The sequence below is a fragment of the Mastomys coucha genome, unplaced genomic scaffold (genome assembly GCF_008632895.1).
Source record: "Mastomys coucha isolate ucsf_1 unplaced genomic scaffold, UCSF_Mcou_1 pScaffold4, whole genome shotgun sequence".
NCBI classification, from domain to species: domain Eukaryota; kingdom Metazoa; phylum Chordata; class Mammalia; order Rodentia; family Muridae; genus Mastomys; species Mastomys coucha.
In genome coordinates this window covers 11,272,558-11,297,435 of record NW_022196910.1, presented here as the reverse complement: position 1 = coordinate 11,297,435, position 24,878 = coordinate 11,272,558, and the positions used below count along the sequence as shown (strand labels likewise).

General features: G+C 45.7%; 1 protein-coding gene across 2 annotated transcripts in view; it reads left to right on the top strand.

Annotated features, from left to right (window-relative positions):
- Btbd11 (BTB domain containing 11) overlaps nt 1–24,878 on the top strand; it is a 262,443-nt gene that overhangs the window by 161,300 nt on the left and 76,265 nt on the right. For both annotated transcript variants that reach the window (XM_031350227.1, XM_031350226.1), the window contains exon 3: nt 6,067–6,271. In XM_031350227.1, coding sequence (XP_031206087.1) covers nt 6,067–6,271 — 205 coding nt within the window. The remainder of the gene's footprint in view (nt 1–6,066; nt 6,272–24,878) is intronic.

Here is a 24,878-nt window from a genome sequence, read left to right as displayed (position 1 = left end):
CAAACAGTTTTGATGTCTGCCTACGTTTATTATTTGATCTTGTGGGTATACTAGACTCTTTCTTATTATTTTTGGACATTTGTTTGTCGGATTTGGAAGCCTGTAAATAAAGTTTGGGTGCCAATCCTCGTGGATGAAGATTCTGCAGCACTTTGAATTCTAACACTGGGACACATTCCCAGAAGTGGATTACTGACTCAGGGGACTGGCGCGTCTGATAATACATTTGCTGCATGAAGCTAAATTGCTGCAAGATGGACTAAGGGCTGACCAGCTAAACTGGGCTGCCTTTGAAGGAGAAAATTGGACCACTGTGGAGAAAGACACAAGCACTAACAAGAGACAGGACCTTGTCTGACCCCCCTGCTACCTCCTCGCCCTGAAACCTGGGCCTCGGTTTTCCATCCCAGGAGTATGGACCTTTGGGGCTAGATTCTTTATGTGGCAGCTGACCTGTGCACAGGATCTCCAGTGGGGTCCCTAACTTCAGCCCACTAGGTATCAATAGCAGTCCCATAAGTGTGAAGAGCAAAACTGTCCCCAGACTTTGCTGAATGTCTCCTGCGGTGGAAAGCCAGCTCAGCTGAGAACCATGGCTGCAACACTGAACCATATCAATGTGCACGGCAGACACTGTGGAGGCAAGAAAGGATATGCTAGGTGTTGTCTTAGTGGTAGTCAGTGACTAGAAGGTTGCTTGTATTATTCCTAAAAACAGTGGGGACAGCAGTTCACCTGGGACTGGGAGCACTTTAGAGAGAAAGCCTTGAGCCACTCCCAGATCTAGGAGTCTTGGTTGTTTGTTTGTTTGTTTGGTTGGTTGGTTAGATGGGTGGATGAAATGGACGGATAGATGGGTGGGTGGGTGGATGGATGGATGGATGGGTGGGTGGGTGGATAGATGGACAGTTGACTGGCTGGGTGTCTGTTTGACTGGCTGGCTAGCTGGCTGGTTAGTTGGTTAGTTGGATGGATGGCTGATTGGATGGATAGATGGATGGATGGATGGATACATTTGGATTGTAAATATCTAAGAGATAGATGTACAATCAACTTGATCTAAAACAAAATAGGCCTGATTATCAAAAAATCTGCCTCGTCTATTGCCATGAAATTGATTGAAATGTCAAAGGACTTCCTGTGTGCTGAGAACCTTGCATATGTAACATCGAAGTAACGGATCCTCATACCATTATCCATTTTATAAATGAGGAAGGATGCTAACTCAAATTACATTGTCATGTAGCATAAAGAACGTGGATTCCCCAGTTACTAACTTAATACAACTGAACCAAAATAACTCCAAAATAAGCACCTAGGGGTGACGGCATAAGGCTTCTATCCCCAAGACCCCAAAAGGGATTGTGGTTTGCTTTGGTTTGTACATGCATGGGAGGGGAAGGGTGTGGATGTGGGTGTGTACCTGGAGTTCAGTGATTGGAATAGGCTGGCTGGCCAATGAGTCCCAGGGAGGGGATGCAGGGCTGCCCCTAAGCATTTTTCTTCTTCTTCTAAACATGGGGTTCAAGAAATCAAACTCAGGTCTTCATGCATCTGCAGCAAGCACTTTACCAACTGAGCCACCTTCCTAGTCTTGTTTGTTTTTTGTTTTGCAAATAGCTGAAAAGGGACCGAGACATTCAGGTCCTTAGCCAATCAGCCAACAGGAAGTCCTTAGATACATGTTTGTTGATGTCCACAATGGAACCCCGTCTGAGCTGCTGCTTCCTGTCCTCTTTGCAGCTTTCAAATACAATGTTTTCTGCCTTGCTGCTCCAAGAGGCTCAGCATCCTGCTATCCCCCAACCTTGTTTGGGTGCTCTTCAGTGCAGCTGACTACCTTTTCTGCTCCTCACGTGAAGGTTTCCTGGGACCTTCCTGCCTGTATATCGTCCCCAGAGAATTCACATCCTGGTTGCCCCTTCTTCTTCCTTTGCTGTTTCTCCAAGCTTCAAGGAAGGAGGGAAGGGTAGACTGGCTCTGGGATAGGCACTGAGTCAGTGACAGAATTTAGTTTCATCACAGATGTGGTCACTGGAGTGTCCAAGATCCAATCACAGCCTCAGGGGCTGCTCTCTCCCGCTGTCATCTGCCCTGCCGTTTTCCTACCATGGCCTTAAGCTGAAAAGCAGGAGAAGGGTGTTTTCAACCCAAACACACAGGACTTTCCTTTCCTGTTACGCTGTTTTACCATGTACCTCAGTGAGCTGAATGCCCACATTGGGGAGATTTTCCTTAGTGCCCTGATTTAAATGCCAGGAAAAGTCCATGTAGACACACTCAAAAAGGCTTTGCCAGCTGTCTGGAGGCAGCCCCTAATCCAGTCAGGCTGACATCTAAATTAGCCACGGCACCTGCTGTTCAGCCCTTGCACCTGCTGACCAGGTATTAAGCCTGTGGGTTGTACTCTAACACCTCCCATAAGAACTGGTAGAGCTCCGAATCTTGTTTTGAGAAGGATGGTAGAGCTGCATCTCCGCCCAGAGGGAAGGACTTGAGGACCTTATGTCCTTCTAATGGAGCGGACTATACTCTTGCCCGTCATCATTTATGGTGGTGACTCCTCTTTTAGATAAACAGGGAACCTAAAATAGAGATTAAATCATCAGAGGAAAAACTTCTGCTCCCTGTTTGGCCCCATGTTGTCTGGCTTTGAGTTTAGGTAAAGTATATCTCAGCAGGATGGTGGAAATGAGCAAACTCTGAGGCCTGGGTTCAGCCAGACAATACAGATATTGTATTGGTGGGGAGAGAGAAAGAGAGAGAGAGAGAGAGAGAGAGAGAGAGAGAGAGAGAGAGAGAGAGAGAGAGAGAGAGAGAATGAGCAGGCCTGGTGGCTCTTGTCTATTGTCTTAGCACTTTGGAGGGAGGCTGAGGCAGGAGGATTCCCCCACCACACAAGTCCTATCAAACCTGAATACATAGGGAATTCAAGACCAGCCTGAGCTGCAATTCAGACTTCACGTCAAAAGACAAAAAGAGAAATGGTGATTTAAAAGATTCAGCCAATACGCTTGTGATCTGCAGGCCCAGCAAGGCAGGCCAGCAGACTAGAATTCTAATAAAAAAGTGTGTGTGTGTATGCGTGTGCATGCATGCACAAGAATGCCATGCCTCATGTGTGGGCTACCCACAGAGACCAGAAGAGGAGATCAGATATTCTGGGACTAGAGTTGATGCAGCCATGAGCAGCCTGATGTGGGTGCTAGGAACTGAACTCTGGTCCTCTGAAAGAGCAGTGCAGGCTTTTAACTGCTGAACCATCGCTCTGGTCCCAATTTTAACTCAGGCCTTCAACTTGAGGAAAATTAACCAGGGCATTATAGAGGGTGTTCTGCTGTACTGAGAGTCTACTGAACCTAAAAAAAAATATCCCATAAAAACATCTAGTCAATGTCTGGCTAAGGAACTTAGCTCCACAGCCCAGCCCAGCTGACACATAAAACTAATCATTTTGAATCTTACACAGGTGGCTTCAAAGGTGTGGAGCACACTCCACTGTACACGAAATGACTTTAACGGCCAGGGGTGGGGCATTAAAATACATTTATTATGTGCTGTTTTTTTTTAAGCCACTTTAACCTTAATTACTTAAGAAAGACTCCGATTGATATGAAGCTCTAAACCTCTTTTCGATACTTTGTTATTCATTTAAGAAGAAAGCAGAAGCAAAATTGAGCTGTCTTCGTCAGATTTACTTTCTATTTATGGCAAGTGATGCTCACAGTCTATTTAGGAAAGTGATATAATTTTCCTCATTACATGGATGTATTTAAATACAACAAAATGAGTACATTTAAAATTAAGCAAGTAGCAGCAAAGATTGCTCACTTTGGCATGGCAACATCCATGAAGGATGGGACCATTGTCTTAGCCAGAACAAAGATAGGCTTCTGAGCGCCATCACCCTCCCCGGGAAGATCTGCCCTTTGACCAGTAAAAGCATGCAGGTGTAACTTGATTTAGAAGCCTGATTTGAGGGTGGAGAGACGGCTTGGAGGTTAAGAGTTCCAACTACTAGAGGCTGGAGAGATGGCTCACTGGTTGTGAGCACTCTTCCGGAAGGTACAATTCCCAGCACCCACACGACAGTTCACAACTGTCTGTAACTCCAGGATCTGACATCCTCACACACAGACATACACAGAGACAAAACACCAATACACATAAAAAAAATAAAATAAGTGAATTATTAAGAGTTCCTAGACTCTTGCCGAGGACCGGATTCAGTAGTTCCCAGCACTCACGTCAGGGAGCTCATAACTGCTTAGAACTCCAGTCCCGAGGAATCTGATCCCGTCCTCTAGCATCTGTGGATACCGTACTCACATCCGAAAACCCAGACTTGTTCCCACATGTACGCACATAAGCAAAAGTAAAAATATTTTTTAAAAAATTCCCATTTCCCCCTGAGAGAGAAGAAAAAGGAACAGCACATTTTCCAGGTTTGCTAGTGTTGAGAAGAGGGAATCAGACCCCAGTGTTGAGGAGTGTGGCTAAGTGCTTGGATTCTGCAGTGAGAGTCCCAGGTTCAAACCCCAGTTCTCCTCCTCTTGCAAGTTTATCGCTATGTAACTTTGAGAGGTCATGGGACCTCTTTGGACTTCCATGTCTTTATCCATAAGCAGACTTATAAAAGTACTGTTTGAGGAGCTGGAGAGATGCCTCGGAGGACCTGGAGTCGGCTCCCAGAACCCATATCAGGTGAATCCCAAACACCTGTAAGCTCAGCTCCAGGGTATCCAGCACTCTCTGGACTCTTCAGAGACCTGCACAAATGTGCACATAATCGTGTTTGCACATGTACCATGGTGACAAATGCCCAAGAAATAAACTTAAAGGAAAGGATACTTTAGCTCACAGTATCCAACCTGCCAATCCGTGGTCACTTGGCTCTGTTTTTTGTGTCTGGACCTGTGGCGAGGCAGAACCTCATGACAGGGCATGCGTGAGAGAGTAAAGTGACTCTACTCACCAACTGGAGACAAAAATACACCTCTCAAAGGTAGACACCCAAGAACCAACTTTCTCCCGCTAGACCACCGCCTCCTAGCAGACCAGAAGCCATACACTCATCAATAGATTAATCCCCAAATGTTCTAAGCACCTCCCAAAGGTCCCTGCTGTGAAATTGTAGGCCAAGTCTTCAACACATAGACTTTGGGGTGCACACTGAGTCCAGTCTACTTTCTAGATATGAATTAAAGCATCTGAGCTGGGATCCAAAAAACACTGCTTAAAAGGGAGTTACCGGCTGGGCAGTGGTGGCACACGCCTTTAATCCCAGCACTTGGGAGGCAGAGGCAGGCAGATTTCTGAGTTCGAGGCCAGCCTGCTCTACAGAGTGAGTTCCAGGACAGCCTAGGGTACACAGAGAAACCCTGTCTTGAAAAACCAGAAACAAAAAAAAAAGAGGGCGTTACCGTATGAGGAGAGGCCAGCAAGGAAACAGGCATTTCTGAGCTTACCCCTGAGAGCTACCCAGGAAGGACAGAGTGCTCATTGAAATGGACAAGGTGGCTCAAGCATGGCTTCCTGGAGGAGTTACCATCAGCCATGCAGTGGATGATAGGAGGCACTGTGAAGCAAGAGAGGCAGTTAACAGGAGCAAAGCTCAAAGACCTTCCTGTGGCTTGTTAAAACTGGATTTCTAGGGCTGAGGATAGGATAGTAGGATGCCTAGCAGGCACAAAGAAGCCCTGGGCTCCATCTTTAACACCACATAGTGGGGGAGGGGTGATAGCTCATGCCTATAATCCCGGCGCTCAGGAGATGGAGGCGGGATCAGAAGTTCAAGTTATCCTCAGTGACTGTGAGGCTATCGTGGACTACATTAGTGAGGAGAGGAAGCAATTACAGTTGCAGAACAGCAAGACTCCAAATGAATCCATTGCCATCTGTGCTTCATTCAGATCATGCCCCGACAGTCACATGGCCAATGAATGTCTTTCTTCTCTGCTTGATGTGGGACCATTTCAGTGCCTGAGGGAACCAGGGTCCAGAGTCTCTGCAAAGATTTTCAGGTTGGTGTGCCTGGAGGTTCTGAAATTTTGCTTCTGTCCATAGGTGACCTTGTGTCCCGGGCGATGCATCATCTACAGCCCCTCAATGCGAAACACCACGGCAATGGCACGCCCCTGCACCACAAGCAGGGAGCGCTCTACTGGGAGCCGGAGGCCCTGTACACGCTCTGCTACTTCATGCACTGCCCGCAAATGGAGTGGGAGAATCCCAACGTGGAACCTTCCAAGGTCAACCTCCAGGTGGAAAGGTACGTCTTGCCTGGCTTCTGAGCAGCTCTTGGCTCGCCACAGCCTCGTGGTGGATTGGCATTGTCCTCTGAGATGAAGACAGGCTGTGGGGTGGGGATGGGAGAGAATTGCTGACCCTATCCCGTAGCACACTGGAGGGGAACTTCGTGACTTGAGGAGACATCTTAAAGCCTGGTGGGGTTTTGAAAGTAGTCTAATATGTGGCTGGTCCTGTTCAGGATAAAATTGGCCTGGGTCACAGGAGCGTACCTGCGTATCTCAGAGGAGAAGGAACCTTTGGAATGCAGTCTGGCTTCCTTGTAAAAATAGGTTGGGGGTGCCATCCCCTTAAATATCTCCATCTTTCTTTTTTCATGGCTACCTTGGGACCTCGGATGGATTAGAGCAGCTGCTTAGCCAGAAGAGGCTCCCTGTGGAGAAGACATTTAGCTGTCCCTGTAGTGTGGAATCCTTGTGGAAAGAATGGGAAGGGGCTCTGAGCTACGTCCCTCCATTTCTACTTGTTTCAGTCTCTGTTCTACACACCAGAAAGCTGAATTACACAATTTCCCAGGATTCCTCATACTTTTAAATGCCAGGATCCTCCAGGAAAATCCCCACTCTCTCAGAGATCTGGGATTAGAAGTAGCTTTCAAAACAGGCTGCCTGGAAGCGTCCCCTGCCTTGCTTCCTTCTCATCTGTCTTTTCTCTGAGTAAATGAATCAGGCCTTACCCTGATACAAGCCTTCCTTAGTCTAATTGCAATGGGAACGACTCCCATTCATGCACAGAGTCACCTAGAAGAATAGGAGTTGAAATATCTACTATCTGTTCCAACTGGGGCACTTCCAACTAAACCCTGAAGCCTTGGGTAAATGCCTTCCTCTCCCCCACCTTGGTTTCTTCATCTGCAAAATGGGATATAAAAAGCAAACTCTTTACAGGGCTGTTGGAAACTTAAGTGATTTGAACAGTGTCTAGCACACACAAGTATCCAATCAATGTCCTCTTACTGTTGTCATTGTAGCTTTGTAGCTACCACGAACACATAGCTAAACAATTCCCAGCTTGGGCTCCTTTCTGTCACTCCAATCCAAGTGATTCTAGTTAAACACACACACACACACACACACACACAAACCTCAGTGATTCTGTTCCTACCACAGTGTCTTGTGCCCCAGTGGGCCCCTTAAGGTCCTCCCACTTCTCAGCTTTCTATTAAAACACGAGGGAAATTGGCCAGGCACCCTCCAATGGAGGAATCTTCTGGAGTTTTAGGAATCACAAGTTAGTATCAGTATCCAGTCATGTGACACTAATGGATCAGGAGCCACCTAGGTTTCGCACATCCCAGGGGAAATCAGTGGATACCCTAGGCATATTTCCACGTGCAAACATGTCCCACTGCACTGAAATGCCCACAGTCCCTGAACGATGTCTAACCTCAGCTGGATACACCAACACCTTGGCTTTTTTGACTATATGTCCTCAGAGTTGAGGGAATGGAAGCCATTGGCCTCAACCTAAGAGGTACCAAGTCTTTCAGAGCCTAGGCAGTGCTGAGATGCCTTGTACCACCTCAGTTCTGCCACCTTTGATCTTCGCATCTCTATAGATGATGCTTCATGCCCAGCCAAACACTGTGTCCTCTGAGGCAGACTTCTCATCCCATCCTGCCGTTACCTTCAGGTTCCTATTATCTAGTCTCACACACTCAAGTGAATTCTTGTAACCCTTGCCTAGCACCGTAACTAACCTGTGATTCCATACAGATTCCTGTTTGTCCAATGCCTGTGGACTTCATAATGTCCCATTACGTCAGAGCCATTGCTGAGATCAATGCTAGGTGCACAGTGGGAAGCCAACAGATACTTACACAGTGTGAACATGGACTGATCCAATTCCAGCTGCCTATGGAACATGTTCCTCAGGAATTCTGACATCATCATAGGACTGAAGTCATCATACCCCCAAATCCACTGCTCAGCCTGTCTCTCTAGTCTCTAAGGAAGGCACTCTCATTGGCTTTAGAAAACTAAGACTGTGCCTGCTTTTACATCCAACTGGCCAGCATGTTGCAGTGTGACTTTTCCTGGATTGATGAAAATCTATTCACACATGATAGAGAGGGCACAAAACAGTAGACAGGAAACGATTCCACACAGGCCTCGTTTAGTGTAACAGTGAGTTTAATCACACACACACACACATCAGCATCATCATCCTTATCATCCTCATCTTTGGGGAGGGCTGTGCCCTCATTGTTCCCTCCTCCAAACAACTCTGTTAACTGCCTATATATCTTGGGGAGAAGCAGGGTCTTGTGAGCCCCTCTTCCACTCATATTAGAAAGATTAATGGGCCCAAATCTTCTTCAGGTCTCCCTAGGATAATCACAGATACTGACGGTTCAGTGGAGCAGCAGCCATGTTGTTCCAGAGGACAGTGTTTACAGTGCCTATCTCATGCAGCATCTGTGACATCTCATGTCTCTGCTCCCTTCTGCCTAGGCTGCTGTGGCTCTGGTTCACACCCCCTTCTCTCTCACCTTGATTACGGAAGCTGATTTCTCAATGATCTGCATACACGCGAGCTTTTGTACCTTCTGGCCAGCTCCACCCTCCTCACAGTTACCAAAAGCCATGCCATGGTGTGACCCTGCCCATACAGTTGTGTGGTTCCTATATCCACTGTGTTTATCAGCAGCCATTTTCCCGTCTTGAGTCTATTTCTCCATTTAGAGTGTGGTTGGAACACTTGGAAGTCTAAAGGGGCCCACTAGGAAATGCAGAACTTCCAGGACACACTTGAAAGAGACACAAGTTACATGTCCCAGATTTCCTCAAAGCCATTTATGTCATTCTTTTCATCCCTCCTTGGTTGGAGTTTTCTAAAACCAAAGTAGATGTTAACATTTTTTAAGGTCCTGATTGCCTTTGTCTTCTGGAAATCATACAGCTTGTGGAGTCAGGTGGATGGCAGATAGGAATCCCAGCCTGGCTTTGTACAGTTCTGAAAACTTGTACAAGTGATCTCACCTCTTGGGATCACCTTTTGTCATCTGTAACATGAAAAAGAACACTCCTCATGGGACAGGTACAAGAAGAGAGTTAGATATCAGAGCTCAGACACCCAGGGCAATCCTTCACCACTGCTGCTACCAAAAAAGAAAGCTGCTATCATACATCTTTCCCTCTAAAATGATCTTACAATTGCCCTCACTGAAGCTCAAGAGCAGCTCTTTCTACAAGAACAGCTCTCTTCCTGTCCCTTCACACTTTTGAGTTTAATATCTGAAAACCATTATGCATGGATTACAGGGGAAGAAGTCCTCAGATTCTCTTCAGTCAGCTTCTAAAAGAGCTTACCTTGGGAGATAGGACTCCTCTTTGAATTATGTCCCCACCCCTATCAAGTGGTATCTTCCTGGCTCTTTCTTCTGGCAATTTTGTATAGGCCCATGGTGTATACATATGTGTATGTGGGGTGTGTGTGTGTGTGTATGTGTGTACGTGTGTGTGTGTTTTCTAGACCATCAACTCCTTAAGAATAAGGTTGATTTTTTTTTTCCATTCCAACATAGAGCCTATGGCATAACTGACTAAAATGTGGATTCTTTCATGTCTCACACAGTCACTTCTGGTCCAAAGAGTCTTTCTTGACTGAAATGCTAAGACATCCTACAGAGACTATTTCCTTTGTCATATGGACTCAGTTCTCCAGTTGCTACATTGTTGTGGATGATTCCATTTTTCTTTGTAGTGGTTTGAAGAAACCCAGCCAGAACATGAAATTGCTGTAGCCTATGTTTTGTCAGGACTTTGGCTACTATTTCTAGAGCTATTAGAGACCGTCAAGCATGGCAGGTATATTCCTTTTGTTAAAATTAAGACAGATTGTGTGAGATTTATAATTAAGCTGTTTATTTTCCAAACCATCATGGTATGTTCAAAACACCTTAACACTGAGGGTGAGCTACTTTTTAAAATAGAATTATCTTATGTTGAGAACCAGTCCCCCAAGTCATTATCTTTGCTGTAAATATCAGTGATTCCTCGATGTCTTTGGCCATGGATGGATTCACTTGTTTATTGCCACAATGTAAAATAATAAGAAGAATGGGAGAACAAATAGGAATGCTTTGTGGCCTTAATTATCTGGTGCTGTGTGGGAGGAACAATGAAGCGATTCACTGGGAAGAGTAGACATAGACAGGTCTGCCTGCCCCCAGTCTTCCTGGAAGAAAACAAAAAGCAGGATTGATTCCAGGTAGCACTAGCTCTCACCTCTTCGTCAAGCAAAGCATACAAACAAATGTGGCAGGATGCCTTCTGGGGGAATCTCAACCACAACTGTGAGCATCAGTCATTCATGAATTGTCAAGTGTTTGAGGGAAACTAATGGTGTGCAACAAAACAGCCTTGCCATGCAAGAGAGTTTACACTTGAAGAAACAGAGTTCATAAAACAAGCAGACCAGAACCTTAGAGGTGAATATCATTCAGTTATATCTCCCTAGATCCTCATGTTGCCAAAAGTTCACCTGTACCCATCGCTTCTTAAGGCACTTGCACCCACAGGGCAAACAAGGCTCCTGTTTGAACAGATTCCCAAGAGCTTTCCTAAGGCTGTGCAAAACATGCAGAAGGCTGGCTGTAAATGTCCTGTCAGAATGCTTGCTTGCCTAAGTTGAGCCCAGGGGGACTGCTTAAAGCAAAAGAAAAGCTCTGAAAGGCTGCATGGGCAGAGGGTTCACATACCCTGGCCTCTTCTGTGTGAGAAGTTGACCTGCGATTAATGCCCTGGCTCTGTTCCCCTGGAAACTTGATAAAAGTTTCAGTGTCAGCTGTGTTACTAGGCAACACTGTGCAGCATCAGAATGGCCACATATTGATGAATTACATCTGGCCCGATGGTTGTAAAAATGTTTGACAAGGACCCAGAGCTTTAGGATTTTCTCAATTCTTTGACTCTTGTCACTCTTTTGAAAGGACCTTGGTGGCTAAATCTATGAGACTCTTCCAAGAGATATGGGATTTGTAAGAAATTCCCACAACTATTCAGGTAAACCTTGTCCCCACACCTGAGTGTCCCCTGGGTAAATGGTAACTCCTCCAGAGTAAAAGGCTCCCTAGATTTCTGTTGTCTAGAACACGGGGTGCTGTCTGCTGGGCCAGATAAGGTCTAGCATAAACTGAGTCTGGATGTTCAGTTGAGCCTTCAAAGACTTCTGATGGCCACTGGAGCCAGAGAGCCACAACTCCAGGCTCAGGGCCTATAGCAGTATCCAAGTGACACCCAGGCCTATATCAGTGGAGGTGACATAGACACCTGATGTCACAGCACCACTACTGGCCACAAGACACTCTCGAAGACTTCTGTCATCATTGCCCCAAGAGAGGGAAATCTCTGTCACCATTCTTGTCAGCTAGACATGACATCTGTCACATGGTGTTGTTTCAGATCATACACTTGTGCCTTTGCAGGAAAAGCAGCTGGGAAGGGGAACTTGTAGGTTGAGGAACCATGACACATAGCATGGGAATTCTCATAGCTGGGAATGTCAGCTTTGGTTCTTGGGAGCCAAGAATTTTCTTTACTGGTTTTAAATAATAACAACAACAGCGATGATGATGATGATGATGATGATGATGATGATGATGATGATGATGATGATGATGATGATGGTGGTGGTGGTGGTACACATGCTTTATTTTCATAGTTTGTAGTGAACTTTATTAGACATACAGGTCTTAACTAGTTGGCTTATGCTCTAACACATGAGAACCAAAATATTGTCCCAGCACAAGGATACATTGAGTTGACAAGCTGAAAAGAGAGGCGAGGAGATGGCCCTGGCAACTTCGACTGGGATTATAATACCTTCTCTCAGAGAAAGGATGCCAGCCCCTCTTTCAGAGGGAAGACCATATTGGCTCATCTGGTGGGCCCAAATAAACAAGCACACAAAAGGGTCCTGCCCGATACATGGCTGTCGGTGGCTGAATTAGTTACTTACCTCCTTGCTATGACAAACATGCTTGACAAATGCAATTTAGGCAAGGAATGATGTGGTTCGGGCTCACAGTTTGAGGACAAGGAACTCCTAAAAGCAAGAGCAAGAGATATCTGGTCACACTGCATCCACATTCAGGAGGCAGAGAGGGGGGTGGAGGCTGGTGCTCAGCTAGCTTTCTTCTTTTTATTCAGTCTAGAACCCCAGGAAACAGAGCTACCCATAGGTAAGCTGGGTTTTCCCACCTCAATTAACCTAATCTACATAATCCCTCATAGACATGCTCAGAGATTTGTTTCCACAGTGATTATAAATCTCATCAAGTTAACAACTAAGATTAGCCACTGTAAGGGCTTTTGGAAACTGGCCCCAAATCTCGACCACCACACAAATGATTTGTAGTTAAGGAAGACGTCCATGCCAAATTTGAAATAACCAATGCTAGAGGCAAAGTTTTAAAATATGATGTGGTTATAACTTGGACATGGCTGCAACTTACTTTATCTGACCAGGGTAAAAATGTATTCCAACCCCAGTAAATGTGAAACTACAAGTTATAGTTCATGCGTGAGCTGTAAGTCAACACGGTACACACATTAGCAGATGACACCCCATGGCCAAACTGGTCCACTGCCTGGTTTTGAAAATAAAGTTTTACTGGGACACAGCTGCACTCATTCACTTACATATTATTTAGATAACAGCTTTTGAACTGTGGCAGAGTCAATTCTTAGTGACAGATAGTTGAATGTTCATAAAACTGAAAGTAGTGTTTGGCCTGTTCCAGAAAATACAGAAATGCTGACCTTGATGTGAATTGTAACTATCACTTAAAACCAACAACAAATTCAGACTGAAAATTTAAATACCACTATACTCTTCATGAGATAAGGTGTATATATGTGTACATATGTGTGTGTGTGTGTGTGTGTGTGTGTGTGTGTGTGTGTGTGTGTTCATGAAGCTTTCCCTGTAGATCCTGTTAGCCCAGTGGTTCTCAACCTTCCTAATGCTGTGACCCTTTAATACAGTTCATGCTGTGGTGACCCCCAAATATAAAGTTATTTTTATTGTTACTTCATAACTGCAATTTTGCTACTGTGATATGTAAATGTCTGATATGCGGGATATACGCTCTGTAACCCCTGTAAAAGGGTCATTTGACACCCTCCCCCAAGGAGTCACAACCCACGGGTTGAGAAGCTTTGTATTAACCTGACTGGAGTTAATTAGCTTGCCCAAGGGCATGTAGCTCAAGTTGGAGGATTTGAACCCTGGGAGTTGACCTCTGGTGTGTGTTCATATTCACTAGGCTGTTTTCCTCTTAATAGAGGAGGGATTTCCTTTTCAACAATAACGTTTGAAAACCTCATCCCAACTAGCGTCTTTTGTGATCTTCATGGATGTTTATATGTCATAAAATGAACATTCTTATTAAATAAACTATAATGAGTACCAAAAAGCTATGAAGAAGAAATTTTGCATGGCCCCTGTGACCAGTGGCAAGGACTGTGAACTTCAGACAAAGGTGTTTAGGTTGCTTCATGACACTAGGTCATGGTTTTATTGCTGTGAAGAGACACCATGACCAAGGCGACTCTTTTTTTTTTTTTTTCTTACAGAGGAAAGCATTTAATTGGGGCTGGCTTACAGTTTCTTAGGTTTAGTCCATCATCATCATGGTGGAAGCATGGTAGCAACCAGGCAGGCATGTTGATGGAGAAGAAGCTGACTGTGTGCCACACTGAGTGTAGCTTAAGCATAGAAAACCTCAAAACCTGCCCCCATAATGACACACTTCCTCCAACAAAGCCACACCTACTCCAACAAGGCCACACCTCCTAATAGTCTCACTCCCTATGGACCAAGCATTCAAGCACATGAATCTATGGGAGCCATACCTAGTCAAACCACCATCCACAGTGATACAGAGGTATGTCGTTATATTCTGATCATTGATTAACCTCTGAAGGCATAGGTTTCAATGAACTGTTCTGCCACTGGGCGTGGGATTTATAGTCAAACGATGTTCTGGATAAAAGAGGCTCACTTGCTTCATTCATGTTGAAGACAACTAAGGTCCAGTAGGATTTAGAGGGCTCACCTAGAGTCACAGTCATGTTTATAGAAGCTGTGCACGGTGGTGACTCGGTTTCTTTGCCCATGCTTATCCTCTCCTGGGAATTCTCTCTTCCTTCTATTCCGCCAGCTGGCCACCATCCTCAGTTCATATTGCAAGGTTAATCTTGGTTAATCTTGGACATTACCTCTTCTACCAACCCTTCCTTCCTGCTTGACTGTACTAGGTAATTAGAACCTAGCTCAGTACATCACATAGCATAAGCGCCAGGAGGATGTTTGCAGGACCAAGTGCAGCTGCATTCTAATACCTGAGAGTCCTGGATGCTGCCTGGGAGAACCATGTTGTCAGTACCCATGCGGGCAGCCCTCAGCTTGGTACGGGCTCTGCAGTTCCCAAGCTGTATACTCTCCAGGCTTGTATCCATAGCTGTCATCCAGAAATGACTCCTCCTTCTTCCAATGTTTGGATGCCTGCTGAACTCACAACCACACCCTGTGCAGTGCAGTCAGTGACACACACTGTTAGCAATCAGGCATTCCTACCTACCTTTCCTCAGGGACCTAGCAACTATTCTATGTCATCACTCAATGCCAAAAAAATGTGCCGGATGTGCTAGGTGCTGTATATAAAAGGTCCCCTGCCACCTCAGATCTCTTCCTCGCTCCCTTCTTCATACCTCTGCCATTTCCCTCTCTGTCTCCCTGTCTGTCTTCCTGACAGTGTCTGTCTGTCCCTTATGTCCCCACTCTGAGGTCTTTACTCTCATCCCTCTCCAATAAACCTCTTATGCTAGATCTGTTGCTTGGTGGCATCCCTTGGTACCCCAACCTCCCTGTATTTATCCTAACACACACAGGTGCTATTCTTCACACACATCTCCACCCCCGTAATCCAGCCTGGCCTCCCTTAGATGCCTAGTAGTTTCAGTGAGTCCTTATTATATGGCAGGATCATTCCTAAATTCCATAGGTGTACAGTATGTCACCTCTCTCCCCAACCCAACAGATGCAACAAGGTAAACTCAGGTTCTGTGGTCATAGGTACATGGGCAAGTCTGAATGAGTCCTGTGTACAGAATGGGTCAGGGCAGAGAGGCAGGTCCTGTCCAGGAGAGGATCTGGGACTCAGCAACACACTAGGTCAGAAGGAAGGTGGAGAGACCCACCATCATCAGTAAAGATCAGAAAGGACCACTGAGCAGGCGGGGTGAGACTAGCTAAGTCTGTGCCCTAGAGCCCAGGGCCTCCCGATGTAGATCTCAAGATGCTGGCCTGGGATACTGTTATTTCATCAGCATCTACTCCGTGCCTGGCATGTCCCGTGTGAGGCACTTTGTAGACAGAGTGTAGTAACATCCTCACATTCTTGTCTGCAGATGAAAAAATATTAAACTGATAGTAAGAAAAGAATTCTTATTCAGATTCAAACAAACATTATAGCCCATTCACTATATATAAAATTGATGTGTAATAATTATATCTATTTACAAGGCACGATGAGATTTTGATCCATGCGTACATCTGTTAAACAAGAGAAATGTGCTTTGGGCATTTTTAATTCTGGAGCTATAGCACTTAGACTGATATCCTGGCTTCCACCCTCATTGACTGAGTGATCTTGGATAAGTTACTTAGCCACTCTAAACCTCCCTTTCCTGGACCATAGAATAGAAGCTGGTGAAGCTTTGCGCATTGATACATTTAAAGCACTTTAAAAGTCTCAGCCCACATTAGAAACAATGGTCATCACCACCTAGTTGTCTGTGGTGTCTGTCACATGAGCTTGGAGCAGGCTTCATGGAGTTGAACTGCCTGGGAATCTTGTTAGAATGTAGATTGAATTCATTAGACCTGAGGGTGGGGCTTATACTTTTTCTTTCTAACTAGCTCCCAGACGAAGCTGTTGGGGGCCTGGGCATCACACTAACAAGGTATTGCCATTCTTTTTGTTTTATTTTTGTTCAGTGTTTATAGCAACCAGCTCTATTTTTTTTTTAAATACATGAGAACAAGAATTAAGCTTTTGGAATGACTACATCTGCCACTGATGGGGCTTTGTGGATTCTTGATGCCTGATAACCATCCCAGTGAGGGCTAGCTCCATTGTCCTTACCCCAGGAGCCCTCTGTAGTTTATCTGAACAAATAGGGATGTGGCAATGTCCAGACAGGGCCAGCCTACAGCATGCTCAGCTCTAGAGCCACCAGCAAAAAAAAAAAAAAAAAAAACAGCTCTCAAGTTAATGATCACCCGCAACTTCCCCAAGGTGGCCCGGCGTCTCTACACAGCTCAAGGCTGGCAAATTAATACAGAACTGTGCAAAGGATAGGTAAGGCAGTATTTGACAGGGACCATCCCTGGAGACAGCATCCAGGCAAATGGGACTTCACCAGCATCTGGGCTGTTGACATCTGCAGCCTCAGGATTTGTTAAGCAGCTTTGGCTGGGTTACCTAGGGAGAGGGACAGCTGTGCCCACCGGTGACAAGCTGAGGGGCAGGCTCAGCCTGAAGAACAGCACCTGTCCCCAGCATGCAGGTAGAGTCTGGCCTCCAGCAGGTGTGATGCTTATTCCTCTCAACAGCCAGGCCTCTTCTGGATCTGCTCCATTGGACACCAAAGCAGGCTTGTGGGATCTGACACCAGCTTTCCCTTGCTTTGTAGGAAAAGACTACTCTTGCTTATTAATTCTGTAGTTTGTATGTGTGTATATGAGTATGTTTGTGTGCACGTCTGTGAGCATGCCTCTGTGTGTGTGTGTGCATGTGTATGTGCACACACATGGGTGTGATTGTGTATAGAGGCCAGAGGCTAACTGCTGTTGCCCTTCCTTCTTCAGGAACCATTGTCCATGTGCTAGCCACCTGGGTGGTTTGTTCACTCATTCTGGTCCTTTGTTTGGAGATAGAATCTCTCACCAACTAGTCTAGGCTTGCTGGCGAGTGAGCTGGAAGATCCTCCTGCCTCTGCCTCTCCAGCACTGGCATCATATGCATCATTGCCATCAGGATATTTTTTTTTTTTTGCACGGGTTCTAAAGGTTAACTTCAAAACCTCATGCTTGTAAGGGTATCTACATTATCAACCAAGCCATCTCTCTGGTCCATGAAACCTTACGTTTATAACACAAAGACTCATAAATGAGAGCTGCCCAGCCCAGTCCAGTAATCCCTCACCATGGGTGGGTGTTTAAATTTAAATGAAAGAGAATCAAACCAAACCAAAGAGTCAGGGCCCTGCCACAGTGAGCCTAGCCTCCTTTCAGATGCTTGGCAGCTGGTGTGGCCTTGAGGGGGAACTGACCGGTCTTGTGATGGACAGCGGGGACCTAGGACATCACTGTCATCACAGAAGTTTCTGTGAGACTCAAGTACCATGAAAGGAATCCTCACAGACCCAGGACAAGCTACCTGCTGGTATTGTGCCATGGTGCCCCTTTGATCATCCTACAGCCAAGCTCAGTTGTATTTTAATTTTTTAAAAAAAAAAACAAAACTGGCATTCATAATGATGGGTTTCATTATGACATTTTCACATATGCGGGTCACATACTCTGCCCATATCCACACAGTACCTTCTGTCATTCTCCCCTCCTGCGGTCCCGCTTTCCAAATGGAGCTCTTCTACATTCATATCTCATATATGTATATTGCTCTAGTCTAATTTTCCCGGAGGAAAGAAAACATGATATCAGGTCTTCCCGAGTCTGGCTTACTTTGTTAAAGTGATGACTTCCACAACTGTCTACAGATAATTCACGATCTCTTCTTTATCGCTGGATGAAACCCTGTTGTGTATGAACGCCACATTTCCCCGGATCTATTTGCCTATTCGGCTAATTTCATCCGCAGACTGCTGTGAACAGTGCTGCGAGTGTGCGTGTGGAGCAGCTTCGTGGTGTGCGGATTGAGAGCCCTTCCTGTACACACCTAGGGATGGTTTGGCTCAGTCTTACAGCAGCCCTGTTCCAAGGCTTTTAGGAACCTCTGTACCGATTCCAGTCACTGCTACACCGGTTTACACTCCTGCCAGAAAGTGAATGGCAGCTCCTCCCTCTTCACATCCTGGCCAGCATTTGTTGTTTGTTTTCTCTCTGTTAGCCATCCTGACTGTGGAGAGATGGCCTCTCACTGTAGTCTTTGATTTTACATGTCCCTGAAGGCTATAGATAGCGAACACTTTTTTTTCATATACTTGCTAGCTATTTGTGTTTCTTTTGAAAACTTTCTGTTCGACTTACCTGTCCATTATTATTTTTATTAATTGGGTAACTAATTATCTTTATTAATTGGATGATTTGGGGGGGGGTTGTTTGATTTTTGATGAAGAGGCTGTCTTTTCTCCAATGAATGATGGTTCTAGTTTTGTTTCAGTTGTGATGATAAAATACCCCAACAAAAAAACAACTGAGGAGAGATTATTTTAGCTCACAATTCCAGGCTACAGTCCTGTATAGCAGGGATGTCAAGGCAATAGGCACTTAATAACTAGTTACATCACATCAGCATTCAAGAACAGAGAGAAATGAATGTATACATGCTTGCTTGCTTGCTTGCTTGCTCGCTCGCTTGCTTACTTGAGCTCCACTCAATTTCCACATTCTCCTACAGTTGCAGAGCCCCTACCTAAGGAATGATGCCACCCACAAGGGGCTGAGTGTTCCAGCATCAATTATTTTAATTAAAACAATCTCCAACAGGCAAACCTAATATAGACACTCACTCTGTCCCTTTGACTGGCATGTTTTATGTAGTACCATGCTGTTTTTGTTACTATGCCTCTGTAATATAGTCTGTGATTCCCTCTAGTATTGCTCTCTTTCATCAGGCCTGCTTTGATCTTCAGAAATCACATAGATTTTAGATTTTTTTCTGTTTTGTGTGTGTGTGTGTGTGTGTGCAGAATAACATTGCATTTTAATGAGTATTGCCTCAACTCTCTATAGATCACTTTCAATTATTTAGAGCTGCATTTGTAGGGAGGATGCAATGTTCCTATACCCAAAGATTGAACATGAGTTCTCACACGTACTAGGCAAATCCTCTGATGCTAAGCTACACTCTGGCCCTTTTCTTTAATCTTTTAACTTTGAGAAATTTTTAAGACAGTGTCTTTCTCTTTTGCCCAAGGCAAGCCTTGAACTTGTAATCCTTCTGCCTCAGGCTCATGAATAGCTGGATTATAGTTCTATGCCTCCAGGCCTGGCTTAGAGCAGAGCTTCCTAAAGTACCAATGTACTTCCTAAAGTACATTAGCATCTCCACGCTGTTTCTCCAAAATCTCCCAGCTGCCTTGTAAGTTGCAGGGTATCAAGGAAACTTCACTAGAGTAGTGTGAACTTCTCCTAGGCATTATTCCCTTTTGCTATCCCTGTCTTGTCATGAACTTTAGTCTCAGAGAGGTTAAGCAGTTTGCCTGCATCACACAGCTAGTGAGGAACCAAGCTAAGATACAAAGGCAGGAAGCATGAGCTCAGAACACCTCTCCCAGCCACATGCCCAGATGCCCAGCCAGTGGTTGAGGAGCCCTGAGATGGTCAGAGGCCTGAAAAGTCTTATACTTTCAATATGCTTCCCTTCCCTCTTCCTTTGTCTTCTAGTATCTTCCCTGCCTGGAGCCTCAACACATACTGCTAATAATAAATGGAACAAAGATTGCCAGATCACTTCATCTAACTTGACTACAGTTTTTAAACTTCAGAGACATGTGTTAACTTCTTAAACTCCTGTGAAGGTAAACAGAGTCTACCTCTTTGGCTTTTATTGCTAATCAACACATGATAACCACACATCTTGCTGAAGCACATGGTACTGTTTTGTTCCGTGCATGAGCAAATGGGGCTCATTAGCATAACCATCGCCCACTATTTGTCATTTCTTTGTAATGAGTTTAAAATCCTCTCTTCATGCTGTGTTGTGAAGCATAGACAACACTATTATCAACAACAGTCTCTTGCTCAGTAGATGGAAATCCATCCATCCCTTTTTCTCCCTTTAACTCTGCACAGGCCGACGAACTTCTGCTAACCTCTGCTGCTTTGAGATGTGCCTCGCAGGAAAGTGGTTCCTCAACACTATTTGAGCATCTCATGTTTTGGCTTATGTAATATTTTCATTGTTTTTACTTATATGAAGGCTTTGATTCATTACCCACTTGTTCCTCAGTCAGTCAGTTGCATCCGATGTCTGCCATGAGTTCTGCAGTAATGGATGCTGACGGCCCTCCAACTGTTATGGGGCAGGAGAACTCTAAAGATTTCGATGAATGAATTTGAACCTCCTTCAGGAAAGCTTCACAAGATAGGCGCGATTAGCGTAGTCTGAATTTTATTGATGGAGAAGGGGAGGCAGAGAAGAGAGGCAAGTGGCTCAAGGTTACAAGGCCCCAGAGTGACAACCCAGGGGACTCACAGCCCAGCAGCCCAGTCCAGGACGTGGTATGGAACCGTGACACTTAGCTGTTGTTTGTCGGTCCCTGAGCAGAAGAAGTGAGGGAGCTGAGGGGCCTCATGTGGTTCCTGCTCAGCACCACTGAAAGGGATGCCAAGTGCCTAAGGAGGTACCGACAGACCTACCTGAAGAACACCGGTGAAGAGGGTGTTACCTGAGTCTGACTTTGGAAGCTGGATCAGCTCATGCAGTTATATGGTGAAATCAGGGAAGTAATCCAGGACAGAGTCAGTGGCTCTAGATTTTAAAAAAAAAAAAGAAACTAACTAAACATTCATGGTGGAAGCAAAGACCAGCCCTGGAGGACCAGTGTAAGGAACAGGAGACTTTCCTTTAGCCCTTTGTAGAGGTACAGCTGTTTCACCATCAGAATGCCCAAATGTTTTCCTAATGGTTGATAATAGCCACTGCCTTGTGTGCCCCACCCCCACAGTATGTCTTAATACCCTGACACCCTGCAGTTACCACCGCTGGGGTCTGGCCTTGCAGTGGACCTGGGAGGCCCTGTCTGTACTTGGGGTCACAGGACAGACTGCTGCTTGGCTTTGCTGGTCGTTGAATATTTAGAACACCATCCGTGAGTTCAAAGGAGGGGGTGGGGGAAATGATGACCTGCCCATGTAGGTTGGTCCTTGTGCTTCTGACTGGAGGTTAGGGTTGATGTTAGGAGTCCTGGGGTGCTTGGGAGGGAGCAAGAGCAGAAGACAGAACCTGCCCGTCCCAGGATGTCCTCCTGGCACACTCTCCTGTCCTGCAGGCACTGTGTTAAGCTGCCCCTAAGGCCTGAGAAAGCCTCTGTTCTCCTTAGGGCCTCTGCTGAAGAGCTAGACAAGCTGTGGAGTGCTAGCCTGTGGCAGGCCTGGGAGGGTGCTTGTCAGAATCCCTCCACTTGAACTTCAGGGTCACCTTCTGAGATATGGCCAGTCTTCATATTTTACTAATGGAGAAGAGAGTGAAAAGTTCCAAGGTCACTGAGCCCTGTTAGTGCCTGGCTGGAAGCTGAGTGTTCACACTCAGTGATCCCAGGGGTCATATCTTCCTGACACCTCCCTGCAGCTCTGACATTGCAGATTGCCCCCCACTGCCCTGATGCCTGTGTCTGGTGCTGCCTCACTGAACTCCTTGCAGGCAGAGCTGAGCTCTGTTCACCTCTCAGTCTTCTTGGTACTGAGTAGGTGGGAGAGTTAGGCCAGCCTAGGACACCACAAAGGCAGAGCGTAGAATGACGCGGGAAGCAGCTTCCTGCAAGAGTCCTGGAGAGTCACAAGCCCACAGTGTACAGAGTGCAATTCTCTGCATCCCTGAGGTCCTGGTGCCACCAGCTAGCCTCCCCCTCCTGTATGGCCCCAAGGCAAGATGCTTGATTTGCCTGGAACTGACAGCTTTTTGCATCTCCTGTGCTTGGATTCTGGAACACACAGGGAAACACAGGCCAAAAAAAAATATATATATCTATCAGAAAGGACATAAAGGACAGGCAGGGTGTGACACACAGCTGTCCTCTAGCTGTGATCCCCAACACTGCTGCTGAAGGGTAGGCCTCTGTGGATGAAAATCAGCTCTGGATGCTGCCCAGTGGGAGCCAAGAGCTGGCCCGGCATGGTGGGGTCCAGGGTGGGGAGACCTGGTGCCTGGAAGCAGTGAAGTCTGCCTAGGCCACATTTCCACTCTTCTGCCCCACCTCCAGTTTTTTTTTAAAAAAACATGATCTCATGCAGTCCAGGCCTCAGATTTAGGATATAGCAGAGGATAGCCTTGAACTCTTGATCCGCTTGCTTCCGTCTCTGGAGTGCTAAGATTACAGAGGGGCCCCGCCACACCAAGAGCCAAACCAAGCCCTTGCACAGACCACAAACATCGCAGCACTAAGCTACATCCACAGCCCCAGATGCCCACTCTTCAGCATCAGTGTTGGGGATCACAGCCCAACATTAGCCGGGTGCCACACCCTGTGGGACTAGCCAGAGTGGCCTATCTACTCCTCTGCCCGGAAGGCACATACCCCAAGTTCACATCCTACCAAGGCTCGCTCCACGGCAGAGCCTCCAGAGCCTCCACTGTTTCCCAGCGTCTTGACTTTTATTGATTTAATCATCCAACCCTCCGTCCATCTTGCGCTCCTCGAGTGCTGCATTATTTTACAGCTGCAACATAAAGTGAGATGAATTCAAATTTCTACAGTTATCTTTTCCTGAAAAGGTATATAATTTTTTTAATTATTGGAAAATACAGAAAAAATATAAAAAGAAAAACTAAAATTATCTACAACTGTGCCACCCAGAGGTAGTCAAAAATTAGTACTTAGGGCATATTTTTTTTTTTTGTTCTTTAATATAAATAGTGAGAGTTTTTAAAATATCTGTACAGTGTATATAACTTTATATCCCTTTATTTCACTTAATAGTGTCCCATAAGCAGTTTTTGGTACTGGAGAACATTCATGCACATCATTTTTAATGGCTGTGAAGTATTCCTTCTTGTGAATGTACTGTAATTTGCCTAATGTTTCCCTGGTTGCTGATCATTTGGATTGTTTCCAATTTGTGAATTGCTGTTCTTTGAAAACTACCCACCGTGGCATGACTAAAACATCTATGGAGAGAGAATGGTTATAACAAGAGGAGTCTGTTTGGAGGAAAGCAATTGAAAGATAATTCACAGGGCCTCTGATGGCCACTGCGTGGGAGAAATTGGCGGGGAAGCCCAGCCCTTTTCTCCACAAGGAGCCGGGCCCAGCTAGCTCCTACTTCCTTTTTCAAGAAGCAAGGCCTTGTGGGAAAGGCAACCTTCAGTCCTGCAAGCGTTCTTTCCACAACCATGGAATCTCCTGGAAGGATCACGGTGGGCCTTCATAACTTCTTCTCCCTCCAGGAACCCAGGGAAGCTCCCTAACATGATTGGAACCCCACCTAACGAAAACCATGTTATTTTATGTAACTGAAACTAGAATGTCTAGGATTCCCAACCCATCTTCTTAGGTTATTTGAAGGGGGGAAAAAAGGCCGTCTGTGCAGCTCCAGAAAGCAAGCGAGCGGGAATGTTGGCCTTGTTCTTTTAAACAAGCATGCGCTTGGCTCAATCTTCTTGGTGCGTAGTTGGTGGCTGTCTGTGCTTCTTTATAATGTAGATTTTGTGCTCTGCAGCATGTTTTTCCTGTGTCTATGAAACTTTGCCTAGGTAGGCTTTCTCTCAGTCTGTAGACTGTGAGAAATTCAGTCAAGATTCAGCCAGTCAGGTTCTGGCATGCCCAGGAATTTTGGCCAAGAGGCTAGCAAAAGCAGGTAACTATTTTCCCAGCCTTGCCTCTTCTCACTGCCAAGTTCAAGCTGCAAGGCCGGAGGGAGCCTTTCTACAATCGTCTGTCATGCTCTGCTCTATTCGTCCCTGACATAGAACCCCAACCCTCAGATGGCTGCTTCCTGGACCCTTGGCATTGTGGTGTGGATGGAAATTTTTTTGTGAACAGAGAAGGAAGCTAGTTCATAGTGAAATGGAGAACAAGCTTTGGAATGCTGGGATTTTAACAGGCTCCAAAGCCCTTCTGTGAGGATCTGCCTCTGCCATGGAATCTCGGAGCACTTTATAGGAAGCGGCCAAATGAAACTGTCTACAGTTTACCTTGTTCTACCTCTCTGCCTTGGTGACCACTTAATGCCCCAGTCCCTGACTGCAAACCCTGCTCTAACAAGCACACAGGTATCTAATCAATGACAATCAGACTTCCTGCTATTGAGGTGGCTTCTAAGTTCATCCTGAGGGGCTACACTAAACTACATAGGTAGCTCAAACACCAGGAACCAGGCTTTAAAAAGCTAGCGTCCTCTGTGAGCTCCACCCCAGATCCTCCCTCCAAGGTGACTGTTAATAAACTGGGAACCGGGCAGTACTGAGCCTGTTCCAAATTGGTTCTCCCTATTCCTCTTCTACCCTACAACAGAGATTTCCAAATTCTTACCTACTCAACTCCACAGAATTTCCCTAAAATGCCCTGTCATCTTGAGACTCATTCCCTTTGCCTCCACTCTGTTGGTAAGCCCTCCCTTCCCACAGGCTCAGCTGGGGCTGATGTCAGAGCACCATC